We start from the raw sequence: 18,877 nt of genomic DNA, 5'->3' as shown, positions 1-18,877 counted from the left end.
AAATACAAATTAACATAGGTCTGAGTGTAAATACATATGTCTTACTAGCTTATCTTTACTCGTGAAACATTTTCCACATGTATCACATTTGAAAGGCCCTTTGTCTGTGTGTAGGAGTTTATGTTTCTTTAGACTTCCCATGTCAGCATAATTCTTTTCACATTCATTGCATTTAAATGGTCTCTCGCCCGTGTGTTGACGGGCATGAATCTTCAGGTTCCCCGATTCTGCAAAACATTTTCCACAAACATCACATTTGAATGGTTTTTCGCCTGTGTGTATGCGTGCATGTCTTTTTAAAACTGCCTTTAATGAGAAACACATTCCACATTCATCGCATTTAAATGGTCTCTCGCCCGTGTGTAGACGGCCGTGTATCTTTAGGTAACCAGATTCTGGGAAAAACTTCCCACAGACATCGCATTTGAATGGCCTTTCGCCAGTGTGTATGCGTACATGTTTGTTTAAAACTGTCGAATCTGAGAAACACTTTCCACAGACATCGCATTTGAATGGCCTTTCGCCTGTGTGTACGCGTGAATGTCTGTTTAAACCTGTCATATCTGAGAAACACTTTCCACACACCTCGCATTTGAATGGATTCTCCTCTGTGTGCATGCGTGTATGAACCTTCAAATTCCATGATCTTGTGAAAGACTTCCCACATTCATCGCATTGGAATGGCTTTTTCTTTGCATGTATATGGCAGTGAAGTTTCATAGATTCCGGTGTTACAAGAACCTCGTTGCATATATTACACTTCACACAATTATGGCTTATCTCATTAATATCTGAACCATCTGGTCTGTTGCTACAACACTGTGACAATTTGCCATCTTCACGATAAATGTCAGCAGATTCCAGTGACATACTCTTCTCAACATTATCCACTATGCTGAAACAAATATAAAACATTATCGATCTCTTAAATGATTGTAACTGAATAATTTTTCCATAATTTGTGGGGATGTAAAGAGTGATATGGTGAAGAATTCCCACTGAGAAAACCATGACCGAAAATGAGAATCAGAGTATCTTCAGCATTGTGAGTTGTTGCTTTTCCTGCTTTTTGTGATCGTAAACTTTCTACACATCCAGTACTTACTTACTTACAAATGGCTTTTAAGGAACCCGAAGGTTCATTGCCGCCCTCACATAAGCCCGCCATTGATCCCTATCATGTGCAAGATTAATCCAGTCCCTATCATCATATCCCACATCCCTCAAATCCATTTTATTATTATCCTCCCATCTATGTCTTGGCTTCCCCAAAGGTCTTTTTCCCTCCGGTTTCCCGACTAACAATCTATATGCATTCCTGGATTCGCCCATACATACTACATGCCCTGCCCATCGCAAACGTCTGGATTTAATGTTCCTAATTATGTCAGGTGAAGAATACAATGCGTGCAGTTCTGCGTTGACACATTCAGTACACTAAATAAAACATCAGAATAGTTTGATGAAGAACTTTTCGTTGAATAATTTCAAGGAAAAATTGTTCCGAGGCCGGGTATCGATCCTGGGACCCTTCGCTTAGCGCGCGAACGCTCTACCGACTGAGCTATCCCAGGAACTTCACATGACACCATCACAATTTTTCCTTTGTATCCACACAACTCAAATGAGTTGACGCCAGAACTCAACTATGAGTGCACACAAACTCTGTGTGACTTAAATTGTGGCTTTCTGTTAACGTATCGCCAGTAACGAATGTATTATGCAAATCTGGCTTTCAGGTAATAGCTCCCTGTAAAACAGATCTGAATAATTTCAAGAAAAAATTATTCCAGGGCCGGGTATCGATCCCGGGGGCATCCTGGAGTAGCTCAGTCGGTAGAGCGTTCGCGCGCTAAGCGAAGGGTCCCGGGATCGATACCCGGCCCCGGAACAATTTTTCCTTGAAAGTATTCAAACTTTCTTTACAGGGGGCTACTACCTGAAAGCCAGATTTGGAACTCTTCATTGAGTTTCACATTTACAATAAATTTTCAAAGTGATGACTGCCAACTACAATACATAACGAATCATATTTTGTCTTATTCTCTGGAAGATTCCAAGCTCCTCTCTTATGGTATCGAACGCTGTAAAGATGCGCTCAGTAAGCTCAGTTTCTACCGGTGATGTGTACATAATAACCTTCGCATAACCCTATAGCAGGGCTGGGCACATTACGCGATTCTGAGAAATGAGTGCTGTGTGCTTTAAAGAGCTTGTCTCACGAGCGGTGTGACGTATGCATACTGTACGTCATTCAGTGTCGGTGCAGTGGTGACTCTGCAATATGAAGGCGAACTTTGAAGACGGAGCTTCCACTCATAGACTAAAGTGGACCGCTACTCCCAATGCTTTTAATGTATCATGGGAGGAATAGTTACTTTTCGTAGAGAGCAGTGGATTAGCAAAGTGTTTAATTTGTCATAAAACACTCCAACTGATTAAGAGGTTCAATATCCAACGACATTATTCTTTACAACATGCTACTGAATATGACAAATATGTTGGTAATGAACGCCATAAATTAATATAACTTATAGAAAATGTTTCTCAGGTACATTATATTAGAGTATCTATTTGATATTTGCATTGCATTATAAGTTATTATACACTTAGTAATATATAATTTTAAATTATACAAGTATTATGATATATAATATATAATATATAATATTATATCATGAACTGTAATATACTATACTATGATATATCATAATATTTGTATAATTTAAAATTATATTTTACTAAATGTACAGTTATAATAACTTATAATGCAATATAAATATCGAATAGATACTCTAATATAATGTACCTGAGAAACATTTTCTTTAAATTGTATAATTTATGGTCATATATCATATCATATCATACATCGCATCGCATCACATTATTTTATATTATATTATATATCATATATTATTTCATATATCATATCATATCACATCATATCATATATCGCATCGCATCATTTTATATATATCATATCATATCATATCATATCATATCATATCATATCATATCATATGTTATTATATTATGTATTAACAGGATGACAATAATGCACTTAGTGAATCGGCCATGAGAATTAGCTACAAAATTTGCCACGAAATTGCAAAGGAATTAAAAACATTCAACGAAGGTGAATTCATCAAGCGATATTTAATTACCCGAACTCTGTCCACAGCAAGTAGGGGAAGTGGAAACCATATGCCTGTCCCGTAGAACCATGGTGAGGAAGTTGCAGTATGTGCGTATGGGTTATGTAAATAAGCGTAATGATTTGTGTGTGTGCATAGAGCGAAGTTAGAGTAATAAGATTGTTATAAAGTCTATACTGTACAATGGATTGATGTAATATCCTTATAAACTATTATGTACTGACAGACTGAATGACTAGAACAACTGTGGCTCTTGTTACATTAATGCAGGGAAGAAGGTAGCTGTAATGCGAGTCCGTCACTGCGTGAGCGTTCTGCTCTGGCTTGGAACTGAAGTGCCTTTTGGAGCGAGAGCAGCTCTGGCCGACTAGACTGAGCCGCTCTCATGCCCGACCCTGCCCTATAGGAACTGTAAGTTCAGGAAAACATGCATGCCAAGGGATTGGGCATCCCCTTCCAATTACTTTCTGCCTGAGATACAAGGGTAGGTGATCGAAGTGCGATGGAGCAGCATTATGATGGTATCACATACTAGATTGGAATTGCAAGAGAATGTCCTCGAGAAGTTCAGGGAAGGCATGATGTAGATACTTCAATTCTCATTTCCGGTCATGGGTTCCTGGATGAAAAACCTTCACCATATATCCATTACATCCCCCCAAATTTTGAAAAAATCAGTCATGCTGTATGTACGGTCCCTGCAACACACGCGCACACACACACACACACACACACACACACACACACACACACACACACACATGCAGAACCACATTGCAACTTCAGATAATAACACAGGGTAATGAGTCTTGGTGCCTTAGGTTTTAGATTTGTTTTTGAGGTTATTTGGGACACAGATTCAGAAAATATTAACCAGACTGCTGAATTGATATAATAATTAATTTTATACAATACGTAAAATTGTGACTTGTTAATGCCCTGCAATAACTTCTACATGGAGTCATGGTTTTATTAGACCACATAAATGTGGATTTGATCTTTACAGACAGTTGCCCATCGGAATTTCTTTTTACATGGCAGTGCTTCAATACTTCTTGCAGCACAGGCTGGGAATTATGGAAATAAGTCAAGTAAAAAGAGAAGAACAGATTTTAAAAGCAGTGTATGTCTTCCGGAACCAAGGTTGTAACTATCTCTTTCAGGCTGGAAGCTGTTGGACTAGGAATATCCATACACAGAAGTATGAGGAATAAATCCTAAATCATATTACAAAATATGATGATTTGTAGGCTTGCAAAACTGGTCTTATCATTTGTCTTCAATTTATGAATAAAATAAAATAAACTCTCCAGCACTTATTGCCCTCATAACTTCCTTGTTGCATGATTTCCAAGGTCATTCTTATATGGACAATCCATTCCATGCCTAACACTTTGGAAATTAACGACATATGTGACAATTTTAACGAAGCAATGAGAGAACTAACCCTGTGAAGATGGCACACCACACTCACCTATCAGGCAAAATCTCATTCTCTTCTGCCGCAACTTTCAGTTCCAACTCGTCCTTTGTTGTGTTCAAATCATGGAACTCTTCCTAAAAATAAAGACACAAAAGAACAGAAGGATGTTGCAAGTTTACATGAAGGGACCATCGATTTTTCATGACAAAGACCTGCATTTGAATCCTACCGAGTCCAAGCAGAAAATTAAGTAGCAAAAGGCACTCCTTGGAGTTCTTAATTCAAAGGATTTTTCCATTTTAAATAGACTAAGAATATATTGAACTACTATTGCAGAAAGGAAATGTAAGGTAATATGTCTTTACCCAGTCATTAACTTCGCGAAATCTGAATAAACTCCAGAATATCTAAGGATTGTATTGTGTCCCCACAAAATGTAACATTAAACCAAGCTTTCCACTAGACATTCTCTATATCACATTTAGTAGGAAAATCTGCTAGATTTCCTCTAAAATATTTTTAATCCTCGAAGGTAACGAGAGTTTTCAATACAATATTTAATTCTTGTGCATATTTTGGTAAAATATTGTTAGTAATTAATGAACCCCACTTATCTTTATGATTTCTGCCAGTAAAATTTATGAACAGGAAAATATCTCATATGATCTCTTGTGTGACAAATGTAATAATAGATTGTAGGTATCACATAGGCCTACAATTAAATTTGTTCTTGAAGATCGTGTGTTGCTCTAAATTCCATATTTTTACGTAATATGAGTTCCGTCTCCTATATTGGCACGAAGAATGAAATGTAACAATTTAAATACATAATAGGCTATTACTAATACATAATTAACTCGAATTTCCAGTACAGATCAAATTAACTCTATAAACTACGTTTTACTTATATGATATGTGTATATTTTTCATTAATATCTCTGAAAGAAAATTTGTATGGACTACGTAAACATGACGTCAACAGAACTTGGTCTAACCAGAGACATCTTCAGTCGCAAGTCGGAGCATGGTTAGGTTTGGCAACGCTGAGTAGAGGTGGGCGGTGGCAAAATAAGGCATGACATTTGACGTTTTAGTGTTTTGGTTCCTTTGTCACGTGTACATTTTTTACATTAATTTATACAAAAGTAAGTACATATGACCAAGATTCAGTGTATTGATGTACGCAATTTATTACGAACTCCGAAATGGTATTTCATTTCAGTTTTAGAATACTGCATAAGTACTTGCATACAGCCACTTATAACTTAAACAATTAAAAGCATACGTGTTTTTTATTGATGATAAAAGAGAAAACAAATAAATACTTAAAGGAATGTTACGTGTACCAAAAATAAATAAAATAACGACATACTTTCGGAATCTCCTATTCCAATCAATTAAACATTATGTGGCTAGTAAATAGACAATGTTTTGCCACTTTATGTTGTGCTTTTCTATAAATATTTCAGATGCCTAGGAAGCCAGTTTTAGTTTGAACCTGGCCAGTCACCATAATACTGTTATCCTGAATTATTTGTTATAAACTTTATAAAATATAATTTCAAATAAATATAACTACAAAAAACAAGCTAAGAATGTAAATTATGCATATAAAATAAAAATTAAACAAAGGAAACTATTGACATATTATAATAAAGAATGACGATGTAAATACAGTTAGGCCAAGTATAAAGATCTATGAAAAAATGCAGAAACATATATTTAACATAATACGTAACAAAACAAATCATTATCTATTAGGTATGTGCCAATTAGCATAAACACAGTGAACTTTAAATCCTGTAAATATGAAGTGAAAAGAAACATGTTTATAACTAATTTATTACAAAAATTAATATTAATAAACAAAACTTGAAAACCAACAAGGTAAGTGTATGCATCTACAAATTATAGGTAGTTCTGGCGCATAGCAAACATTCCGAACAATTTGGCTAGAATTCTGATACACCACAACCCACAAGTAAGACTATAAAAATGTAGTTTATACAAAATTTAATATTTAGAAGAAGTGTCAATGACTTCGTCATCATTAACCGTAAAAATTGCCAAAGACTGCAGTCATTTTATTTTCATTTCTTGTCTTGTTTTTATCGCCAATAAGCACTTACTTTATAATACAAAAACAATTAACGTTTGGTACGACCGCGAACAGAATTTCATCGACACACACTTATTATAACATTCATTTACATTGTCAGCCTGGTTGGCGAAGTTGATGTAGCGCTGGTTTTCTATGCCCGAAGTTGCACGCCAGGTCGAATGGCATTTAAGTGTGCTTAAATGCGACAGGCTCATGTCAGTAGATTTAGTGACATGTAAAAGAACTCCTGCGGGACAAAATTCTGGCACACCGGCAATGCTGATTTAAGCTCGGCAGTTGCGAGCGTCGTTAAATAAAACATAACATTTAACATTTCAGTTACATCGAAAATCGACATTAACACAAACACGTGCTTTTGTATCGTAGGCCTCCACTTGACAGTTACTTACAGTGTTGCCGACCCAATGCTCCGGCTTTGTCTTTGGCTCTGGTCTAACACTTGACATAAATGAATAGCAGAATTAAACAGTTCGAAATATTCATAACCGCCTATAATATATAACAGAGAACAGTTTTATCTCCCCCAGGTCACAGGCTTCCTGTCGTGATTTATTTCCTTCTTGTTTGTTAAGATAAGAGTTGTAACAAATTTCATACAGCTACTGCTAGCTATTAGGAGCTTTGGCTATTTGCGTCCTTCGAAAGTCTACAGGAGTGTGCAGACGTGAACGAGTGAGCTCCATCGAAACAAGTAGCTTATAGAGGACGACGCCCTATGAAGAATGTTCAAAAAGAGGATGCAGTACCAAAAGCTGAAAATGGAAAGGGTGTACAAAACGGTAAATTATGGATTAAAAGCACAGAGAGAAGACTTTAGAGAATGGTCGAGGACAATCAGAGAAATAGCAAATTTCAAATTCTAATGAACAAACAGAGATTAAACACATAAAAGAAGACTTAATGACAAATATGGAAGACAACAGTGAGAAGATTCAGATGGTGATAAGTGATAAGTGAAAAAAAATCAACTACTACAAAAACAAGCATAGGAAAAGAAGCCTGATAATCTTCGGACGTCAAGATATAGGACGAGAACAAGAGTTAGAAACTTGTGAAACAGTTCATATTGTGCAAATCGATCTTTCAAGTATAACTCCCTGTGAAGTTGATTTAAATAATTTCAAGGGAAAAATTGTCGGTATGTTTAACCAAAGATCCCGGGTTCGATGTCCGGCTTCAGAACAACTTTTCCCTCGAAATTATTCAAATCAACTTCACAGGGAGTTATACGTGAAAGATCGATTTGCATAATACACGTCACTGTTCGTTAACAGTAATTGACTATTTAAGTCACACGGAGATTGTGTGCACTCAATGTTTGTTGCTAGACGATTGTCAGCCCACTTTGAGGGCTGTGGATATAGAGAGAAAAACTGAGTCGGTGTCTGGTACAGTTCCTCGGTAGCTCAATTGGTAGAGCGTTGGTATGTTTAACCAAAGGTCCCGGGTTCGATGCCCGACCCCAGAACAATTTTTCCTTCGAAATTATTCAGTTGTTCCACAGGAGTTTTAAATTTGAAAGTGATGAAAGATCATCACATCGAACAAATCTATAGGCAATGGAAGTGCTTCAATAGGCAATACCAGCGAGATTTATGAATGTGAGAATTACAGAAACCTGAATAATTTAAGAAAATTGAAAGGAAGCAAGTTCAGAGAAGAAATGGAGAAGAAAGAGAAAGAAGCTACTAGTCCTATTTATCAAAGCAGCCAGGTATAAGGGGATTTAGGCAAACAGGAAAGTCTATGACCTAGAGTTCTCTATGGAGAACTAAACACACCCGTATTTTCAGACTAAAGTCATAAAGAGAGACCAAATATTTACAAGAGGAAACAAACACAATGCAGCGGAAAGCAAAAAGAGAACAGCAGAGAATAACAGACGTGAAAAGAAGAATAATAGAGGGAAGACAAATGTACAAAGGGGAAATAAAGAAAATCAGACGACATTAAAGCACAACAGAGGTAATGCAGGGAAGAATGAAGGGCAATGTTGGAAAGTAAGAGTCTACATCTACAGCAACAAGACACGAAGCAAGATGAGAGAAGGACGGAAGTCACGTAGCAAATAGTGATGACGCAAGTTTAATAAAGCAACAGAATGTGACCAAGGTTGGGAACATATACAGTAACAACCACTGGAACAGTTTAGAAGAGCGAGCAAAGGAATGAAGTGGCTGGTAGAATCAGAGCATGAGGGAATGAGCGGAATGGAAAATGAAGAATTAGAACAAATAACAAGCACGCTGAGCATCCAGAACGTAAACAAGCGAGATGAGAGGAGAGAGAAGATGACAAAAATCAGAACAACGTACGGAATATGGACATGAATGAGAGTGAGAGGGAAGAGGAAGAGAATAAACCAGGGTAGCAGAAAGTAGGAAAATTAACTAAAGTGAAAGTCAGTGATACTGTGAACTTAAAACTTTTTTTTTTTGGCAAGCAGCATTGAAAAAGAGTGAGAAAAACTGAGTGCAAGTAGGTCAGGGTAACAAAAGTGATAGAATAAGCACAGAGCAGAAAGTGACAAGTGAGAGAAGTGAGTGCAAAGGGAGGAGTAAGAGGAACAATGGAATAAGGTATATAACTTAATTATTGTATGCGAGGAGGGCTGGCATGTTCAGTCATCACTAAACAGGTACATAGTAACATATTTTGTGTTAATAGCATTACAATAAAATGGTATCCATGACACAGACGGAACTTGTGACGATGAAGAATGTGTGGCACACCTTTCTGACTAATGACACTTATTCTATAGATAAGACGAGAAGTAGTGAATATATTTACAACAACAGCAGCCAGAACATTAACTTCACCCTCTAAATCAGTCACTGTTTAATTTCAAATATGGTTGTAAAGTGTTACACATTCAGTATGCCTTCTGATGAAAGATTTTCGCAAACAATCGTCGAGATGGTTGACGTCTCTTAGCATATTCCTGTATTTTCCCTACATCCATCATACTTTGGGATCATATGAGCTTGACCAGCACTTGTAAATACCATCTCCATGTACAATATATAACATGACTTTTATCCATGAAATACTTCACAACAAGACTCGAAACTTATATCTTATCCATTACCAAGGAAACACCAACATATGCTGGACTCTAAATAAATAACCAAACAGAGCAGGCCTCCAAACAGGACAATCGCAATTTGGAGATCATTTGGATTTGGCTTGGTTCTCGAGGGACGGACTGGGACGAATCCTTGTACTTAGGCTTACTTTGGTCCACTGTGTGCGCTATAAATGTAATAACTGGCCAAGTCTGAAAGGTAATCTGGCTGACATTCTTGAATTTGATGCTAACAAGTGGGTCACACTGCCTCAGCCCTCACAGGATCAGGGCCCATCTTGAGACGAATACCTGAGAAGCCCCAGGACCCGAGGCACCAAGATAGTTCCTCTCTCAGCATTGGAAGTCTATACTACCTCCAACATTTCATCTTACCCTACTTTTAATTATTTCAAGTGACAGATGAAACGAGGTGAAGATATATTTCAATGCTAGGCATATATGTTAAAACTGTATTTGCTTAAGAAACGTATACAAATTAATTAAATTCCTCAACAACTATTTTACCCATGAATTATATGAACCAATTACATGACTTCTCAACTGAGCTGTCACCTCCTGCTTTTAGTTGACAATGTTTCAATAATACAATGAGGGAGAAAACGGATTGGAGAAATTGGTGGAATTATCTCTATCACCTACCAGCATAGATCAAAAGACTCAAGAAATAAAATGTCACTTTCAACACTTGTATCGTAAATAACTCTTGTAATTAAAACACATCTTCTTACAATTCTCACAAATATTGTGTATGTTGGAAATCGGGTTTTCAGGTATAGTTCCCTGTGAAGCAGACTTGAATAATTTCAAGGGAAAAATTATTCAGGGCCGGGTATCGATCCCAGGACCTTTCACATAGCGCACGAATGCTCTACCGACTGAGCTACCCAGGAACTACACCCAATAACCTCTCATTTTTCCCTATATATCCACACACCTCAAGTGGGCTGACAAAGCACCAGAAACCCAACTTTGAGTGCACACAAACTCTGTGTGACTTGAATTGTGGTTTTCTATTAACGTACCTAAAGTGACGTATATATTATGCAAATCTGGCTTTCAGGTGTAGCTCCCTGTGAAGCAGACTTGAATAATTTCAAGGGAAAAATTGTTCCAGGGCCGGGTATATTCATTGTGTATGTTAAATACTTATGGATAACATCAATCATTAAACCATACTGAAGATGATAATATTAGACGTCTCATTTTATATAGCAAGATCGAGTATCTTGCAAAAAAAAAATGGCTGTATTATCATTGAAAGAATATTAATCAAAACTTAAACAAAACAGCAATGTCGCACCTTAAATTATATTGCAACAAAGAAATAAGCAATAAAAACATGCACAGTTTTACTGTCCCCACTGCATACCAAAATAGTTGAACTGACAAGGTTTCTGTAAAGAACAGAATACAGGTTAAAAACTCGAAAGAAAAACCAGCACACCCAATGGATTCCACTCACCTTGGCTTCACACTTCACCAAGGGAAGATTATTTGGCAATATAATTTCTTCAAATTTTATCTCTGGATTGTGATCATAGCTCTCGTCCACGCATTCCTCCTTTATCCTAGTCACGTGCAGATCCAATAACTTTCCTTCCTGCAGAACAAAGAGGCATTATGAAGGAATGATATATTACAATGTGACAGAAGCTGATCATAAGTTTTGCAGGTTGCACTCTGGTCTGCATGCCAGTGCCTCAATACCACGTGCAGCACAGACGAGAAATTATGGAAACAGATTTCAAAGCCAGAATATGGCAGGGAGAAGGTAATTCTTCACTTATGAACGTGAATAAAATGGAGGAAAATCTGTAATGAGGTCTAGTTCAAATTACGGCTATATATCATAAAATATCTTTATTACAGTGACTGTAATGTTTTTTTTTTATTGAATTTGCATATTTTATTTTGGCACTTAACATTACCTCAAAAGTAAATCATAAAGAACACTTCGACTAAAAAAAAAAATTCCAACATATACTACTGGCGCTCAAGTGCAATGCGAGTAACATGACCAAATTTGGCACATCATCGCAACATTTAATCAAGATGCAATGCATTTCATAACAATTAAGTTCGCGAACTTGACACAGTGTGCTAACGTTGGCAGCACTGTACAAACAGCTGGGTAAGGTTTCATAACCTGAAGTAGACCTACCCATGTGTTTTTTTTTATTTTATTGGGTTATTTTACGACGCTGTATCAACATCTAGGTTATATAGCATCTGAATGAAATGAAGTTACCCAGCATTTGCTTGTATTGGGTTGAGGGAAAACCCCAGAAAAAAACTCAACCAGGTAACTTGCCCCGACTGGGATTCGACCCGGGCCACCTGGTTTCATGGCCAGACGTGCTGACCGTTGCTCCACAGGTGTGGACTCTACCCATGTATTATAAGTGAATGCAAACTAAATGACCGGAGGCCAATGCTGTCACTCAACATTGTAATGCAGTACAGCCATTTAATGAAAATAAAAAGAATAATTAGTAATAGAGGAATAAGGCAGTAGACAAGGAGGTAGAAAAATGGTCTTACATCTGGTGAAGGATTTCTTTCTTCCTTAAGAGAGTCATCACATGCCAGAGGATCGACGTCAGGTTCCATTTTGATAGCATCCATTACAACTGAAAGAAAAATGTCAGAAAATTATCCTTTTGCTGTTAACATAGCTACACGCGTGACTTACTTACATTCAATAGGAATCTGTTAGTGGGGATTAAAAAAAGGGCGCGTCAGCTACTATGGCTATTTGCGCCGTTATCTAAAATCCTACACAAAACAGAAACACAATACAATAACCAGAATGCTTAAAAGAACTAAAAAGCGTTGTCACGGTTAAAACGAGGTACACAAATGCAGTTTCAACAAGGTGATGCTTAAAAATCATAAAAGTGAGCAGTTCTCAGACCCTACGTATTTCAAACAAACAATAAAATAATAAAACAAATGCCACCAGAAATAAATTATCTGGCGCATTTCTAGGTACTCGGATGTAAAAGTTCCGAATGTCTAGTTAGCTAAAAAGATATACTAAACAACAAATCTAACCTCAGGATGTAAAGGGTCCAGAGGATAAGTAAATCGGGTCAATAAAAAACTAAATCATCTGTCAAGTCCTGTATTCGATAAAAATCTAACAACTGCATTTAAACAATTAAAATCATTTCCAAGAACGTCACGTAGAGTCGGCCGAATACCATATTGTCGACGAACACGGTCATATTTCCTCCCAATGCAATAAAAAATGTTCCACAATAAATGAAACACGGCATATATCACACTCCAGTTGAGGCTCGCCACGTAGGAGATGACCATGTGTCAAACAACAGTTGCCAATCCTCAATCGGGTGAGTAAAACCTCTTCGTGGCTTGATGCTCTTGTGGACGAATCCCAAACTCGAACAATATTCTTTATACCTCGTAATATGCTTCCCTCTTGTGCAGACCATTCTCCTTCCCACTGCCACCATACTCTCTATTTCAAATAATTTTGAATAGGCCTATCTTGCCACCTCTCGCGCCAATACACCTCAGAGCCATTCATAGCACCATCCCATGCGACGGCATCTGCTGACTCGTTACCAGGAATTCCAACATGACCCGTAGTCCACACTACTCCAAACTCAGGATCAGAGCTTAGGTGAGTGCGGAAAAGTTCCTGTGTTCTCAACACAAGCGGATCATCAGAATTCAGACACTGCAGGGACTGAATGACGCTTAAGAGTCGGAGCAGATAAATTAAAAACAATAAAGCTCTGTAAAAAGCATATAGTTCAGCTGTAAAAACACTAGAGTATTGGCTTAATTTATATTTAAATATCTGTCCGTTTGCAACAAAGGAACAATTAACGCAATCATTTATCCGGGATCCGTCAGTAAATACTGAAGAATAATTTGGATATCATGATAAAATTTCACAAAAACGAAGTCTATAAACAAAAGCTAGTGAAAAATTCTTAAAACTTCGGCTCAGAATCACATCAAACATGGGACGTCGCATAATCCACGCTGGAGTGGTCGTATATTCCAATGTGCGAACTGTTGGCTGGAGGATGTCGAGCTCAGAGAGCAGTTCACGAAACCGCATACCTGCTGGACGAAGTCTCCGTGGATTTTCACTGTGTCGGCCGTAAAGATACGAATGGTGAAAGGAGTCGTAACAATTGTGTTCAGGTTGTGAGCGGAGTTTAACCGCATATGAGCATTACAAGACATTACGTCGCCGATACAGTAATGGTTCTCAATCTTCGCAAAACAGGTTCTCTATCAGACTCGTTCGTAAGGTCCATGTAGCGAGTCGTATCCCATGATGATGGATACAGTCAAAGAGAGGCAACTTCGATTTATTTGCTGAGTCATAAATAAAACAGCCATTATTCAGCTTTGATCGGATAAAAGCGTAAAATCAATATGCGATCTGCACACCAGCGAACCCCTGACAAAAGGCGTAAAATATTTAAGGAATTTTGACAACGCCTTCTCAAATCACGTATATGCGCTTCCCACGTTATTTTATAATCAAAGATAAGGCTAAAAAATATCGCAGTGTCTGTATATTGCAAGTCCACTCCATTAAGACGCAGTTCAGGGTGTGGATGGAAGTCATCAAAGTACAACAGAGAAAATACACGGTCACCCACACAGTGGGCAATTCCATTGATCGCAATGCAGAAAAGGAGAATGCTTAATACAGACTCATGCGGAACGCCGTTTTCTTGGAGATGTTCATTAGAAAGTGTGGTGCCCACTCGAACTCGGAAATACCGCTCTGCCATGAACTTCGTAATAAATGTGTTGGGAGACTGACACGAAGTCTCCAATCATGCAGAGTTGCAGAATGCCATACCGCCATGTGGTATCATAAGATTTTTCTAGATCAAAGAAGACCGCCACAAGATATTCCTTCTTGAGGAAAGCATTTCTAATGGTAGTCTCTAGCCAGACAAGACGGTCTGCAGCTGATCTGTGCTTATGGAAACCACATTGGATATTAGATAAATGGTTTTCTGATTCGAGTATCCACATCAGGCGTTTACTTGTCATATTTTCCATAACCTTACACACACAACATGAGAGACAAATTGATCTATAGCTCGCAGGTAAAGATGGATCTTTTCCTGGTTTCTGGGCTGGAATTACAATAGCAGAATGACAGATAGGTGAAAATATGCTTTCAGTCCAGATCCTGTTGTACACTCTCAGCAGGAAGGATTTGCCACTTGTGGGAGATGGCGAAGCATGTGGTTATGGATGTTATCAGGGCCAGGGGAGGTGTCAGGAGATGTATCTAGAGCTGCCTCGAGTTCCTCGGATGTGAAAGGTTTATTGTAATACTCTGTGTTATGTGATTTAAAATTGAGGTTTCCTTTTTCCGCAGCATCTTTGATTTTTAGAAATTCCAGGTCATAATTATTTGAGTAGCTTATCTGTGCAAATGAGCTAGGGAATTTCCAGGGTAACTTCAAAAAAGTGCAACAATATGACAAATTTTATTAGTTGGTTATTTTACGATGCTGTACCAACATTTCTGGTTGGTTATTTAGCGTCTGAAAGAAATGAAGGTGATAAAGCCATTGAAATGAGCCTGGGATCCATAATTTTGCTCATATTGGGTTGAGGGAAAACCCCGGAAAAAACCACAACCAGGTAACTTGATCCAACCAGCATTCGAACCCGGGCCACCTGGTTTCGCGGCCAGATCCGTTAACCGTTACTCCACAGAGGTGGACACGAATTTCTTCCTTCATGATGAAAATTCTGAACGTTCAATCTACCTTCAGTAGGTTATACAATTTCCTAAACAGACACATAGCTGAACTAAATAAGGGCAATAAATTTAATGAAATATAATACACATGCTTTCCATTAATTTCGCAGTTTTCTCTTTGATTGGGTACTTCTGTTGCCTAATTAGTTATTCCTGTGTTATGACTGTGGGTTTACTAACCAAAACAAAAACCTCATATTTTACTTGTGCATAGTTTTGATCAGAAAATGAAGCTCTATTGTCTGCAAGAACCATTTATGTGTAGTTTCCTCCCAATATTGAACAAGAGGTGTTGCAGAAATAAGTTAAGTACAAAACTGAGGAATCTATACAGCTAAAAAAAATTGTGTTTATAATTGCTTCTTCTTGTCTATTTATGTTATACGAATTAAAACTACTCTACACCAAAAATATTCTAAGTGCACTTAATGGATTTTGTTTATTCAAAATCATTTCACAAGGAAATAGTTTTCTAACAGCGATAATCTGCTAGGTTCACTTAATAGGGTTTAGTAACGGAAAAAAAAAAAATTAAAAAGTAACGTTTCTTGAACGAAAAAAACCACCAAGTGCACTTAAAGGATTTTGGTAGTAAATAATGATAGACTATAAAGTATTTCTTGAAATACAAAAGTCTGTCAATAAGTACTGAGAGGATTTTAGTAGTAAAGAGGTTATACACATTGGAGATAATTAATCTACACACTACATTAATGTGCTTGAAACTAAGTTAAAATGTAACTATTATTGAGATATTCTTACAAAAATGAAAATGTAATATTTATAAACACATGATAAAATCTGTTGTAACAATGAACAAGATTAATCTGCCCATTGTTAACCGTTGCAGTATTTCTATTTTTGTCAACCAATAGAATTAGTGTTGTTCACTGTATAGTGTTTTTAGAATTCTTAGACAATATAGTTAGTTATTTAGTGGGGTTTCAAAAGGGCGCGTCAGCTACTATGGTTATTTGCGCACTTATCTAAAATTCCTCAGGAAACAGAAAAACAGTACAATAATCCGAATGCTAAAAAGAACAAAAAAGCGTTGTCACGGTTAAAACGAGGTACACAACTGCAGTTTTAACAAGGTGATGTATAAAAATCATAAAAGTGCTCAGTTCTCAGACCCTAACCAGATTTAAAAACAAAAAACAATAAAATAATAAAAAAAAATGCCACAAGAAACAAAACATCTGGCGCATTTACTCACATATAAAAGGTCCGAAGTGTCAAGTGTGTTAAAAACGTTTGTAAAACAACGAATGTAACCTCCGGAGGATAAGTAAGATGGGTCAATAAAAAACTAAATCAACCTGTCAAGTACTATATTAGATAAAAATTTCAGAAATGCATTTGTGCAATTAAAATCATTTCCAAGAGTGTCATGTTGACTTCGCTGAAATCAATATTGTCGACTGACATGATCATATTTCCTGCAATGAAATAAAAAATGTTCCACCGTAAGAGGAAGACGGCATATATCACACTCCAGCTGAGGCTCGCCATGTAGAAGATGGCTATGTGTCAGATGGCTATGTGTCAGATGACAGTGGCCAATCCTCAACCAGGTGAGTAAAACCTCCTCGTGTCGTGACGCTTTTGTGGATGAAACCCAAACACGGACTGTATTCTTTACCCTGCGCAATTTGTTTCCCTCTAGTGCATACCATTCTCCTTCCTATTGCCAAAATATTGTATATTTCAAATAATTTTTTAAGTCTTGCCACCTCTCGCGCCAATATACCAGAGTGTCATTCATAGCACCAGGAATTCCACGCTACTCCAATCTCAAAGTCAGAGCTTAGGAGTGTGTGGAACAGCTGTTGCATTCTGACCACTAGTGGATCATCGCAATGTCAACCCTGCAGTCTGAATGGCGATTAAAGAGTCGGAGCAGATTAGATATGTGCCCTGTGGTTGTCTAATTAAAAGCAATAAGGCCCTGTAAATAGCCTAAAATTCTGCAGTAAAAACACTGGTATACTCGCTCAATTTATATTACATATCTGTCCATTTGCAACGAAGGAGCAACCAACACAATCATTTACCCGGGATCCATCAGTAAAAACCAAAGTATAATTTGAAAGACGTGATAAAAGATCACTAAAATGAAGTCTATAGACAAGAGCTGGTGTACACTCTTAAAACTTCGACTCAGACTTATATCAAACATGGGACGTCGCAGAATCCACGGTGGAATCGTGGGATATTCCACTCTGCGAACTGCTAGTAGTAGGATGTCGAGCTCACAGAGCAGCTTACAGAATCGCACACCTGCTGGACGAAGTCTCCGTGGATTTTCACTGCATCGGCTGAAGAGAGATGAATGGTGGAAGGAGTCGTAAGAATTGTGCTCAAGCTGTGAGTGTAGTTTAACAGCTTATGAGCACAGCAAGACATTATATCGCAGATAAAGAGTAGGTTCTCCCACATCACAATAAAGGCTTTCTATCTGACTTGTTCGGAAGGTCTCTTTAGAGAGTCATATCCTATGATGCTGGATAGTATCTAAAAAAAAAAACTTCCATTTATCTGCTGAGCCGTAAATAAAACAGCCATAATCCAATTTTGATCGGATAAGACCACGATAAAGGTGTAGAAGCACTACACGGTCTGCACCCCAGCGAACCCCTGACAAAAGGGGAAAAATATTTAAGAACTCTTCAATATGCTTCTCATATCACGAATATGCGCCTCCCACTTCCATTTATAATCATAGATAAGGTCCAAAAATCTCGCGGGGTCTGTACATTGCAACTTCTCTCCATTAAGACGCAGTTGAGGATGTGGATAGAGTTCACGATGGGTGTAAAAGTGGACGCACTGCATTTTTACAGTGGAGAATTTAAACCGCTGTGAACAGCCGATTCTGATAGCACATTGATGACCAGTTGCAACTGTCGACCAGTGGATGGATGATATCGGGAGCTGTAATATAGACGAAAGTAATCGATGTACAACAGAGAAGATACTTGTCTTCTATTAGCCTAAGTATCGGCACTAACCACTTGTGATGTACTAGTTTACTGTAAAACTCTTCTGTATACCGGGTGAGCCACTTGAAGCTTGCACCGCAAATATTTCTAAAATGGAAAGTGATTGTGATGTGCGGCTTTCACAGAGTTGAATTATAGACAAGGGCTCGTATTTGTAGGCCATACACAGATTTTAATAAGTATGAAAAAGTGTACTTTTTTACACAACATACATTTTTTTAAATGGAAAAATGCCTGTTGACATGAAAAAAATAAAACTAGAGTAAATTAGAATGTCATTTTTTTTTTTTTGCAGGATTATAGCTCAAATAGTT

General features: G+C 37.5%; 1 protein-coding gene across 1 annotated transcript; it reads right to left on the bottom strand.

Annotated features, from left to right (window-relative positions):
* Positions 1-3: 3 nt before the first annotated feature.
* Positions 4-17,927, bottom strand: LOC138710302 (zinc finger protein OZF-like). The gene is made up of 5 exons (XM_069841094.1): positions 17,830-17,927; positions 12,330-12,418; positions 11,251-11,388; positions 4,630-4,712; positions 4-895 (listed from the first exon to the last, which is right to left on the bottom strand). The coding sequence occupies exons 2-5, from the start codon at positions 12,411-12,413 to the stop codon at positions 10-12; spliced, it is 1,191 nt and encodes a 396-aa protein (XP_069697195.1). The 5' UTR covers positions 12,414-12,418; positions 17,830-17,927; the 3' UTR covers positions 4-9.
* Positions 17,928-18,877: the final 950 nt, after the last annotated feature.

Source organism: Periplaneta americana, chromosome 12 (genome assembly GCF_040183065.1).
Source record: "Periplaneta americana isolate PAMFEO1 chromosome 12, P.americana_PAMFEO1_priV1, whole genome shotgun sequence".
Classification (NCBI taxonomy): Eukaryota; Metazoa; Arthropoda; class Insecta; order Blattodea; family Blattidae; genus Periplaneta; species Periplaneta americana.
The sequence above is the reverse complement of the archived record's forward strand: the minus strand, read 5'-3'. Positions and strand labels throughout refer to the sequence as shown.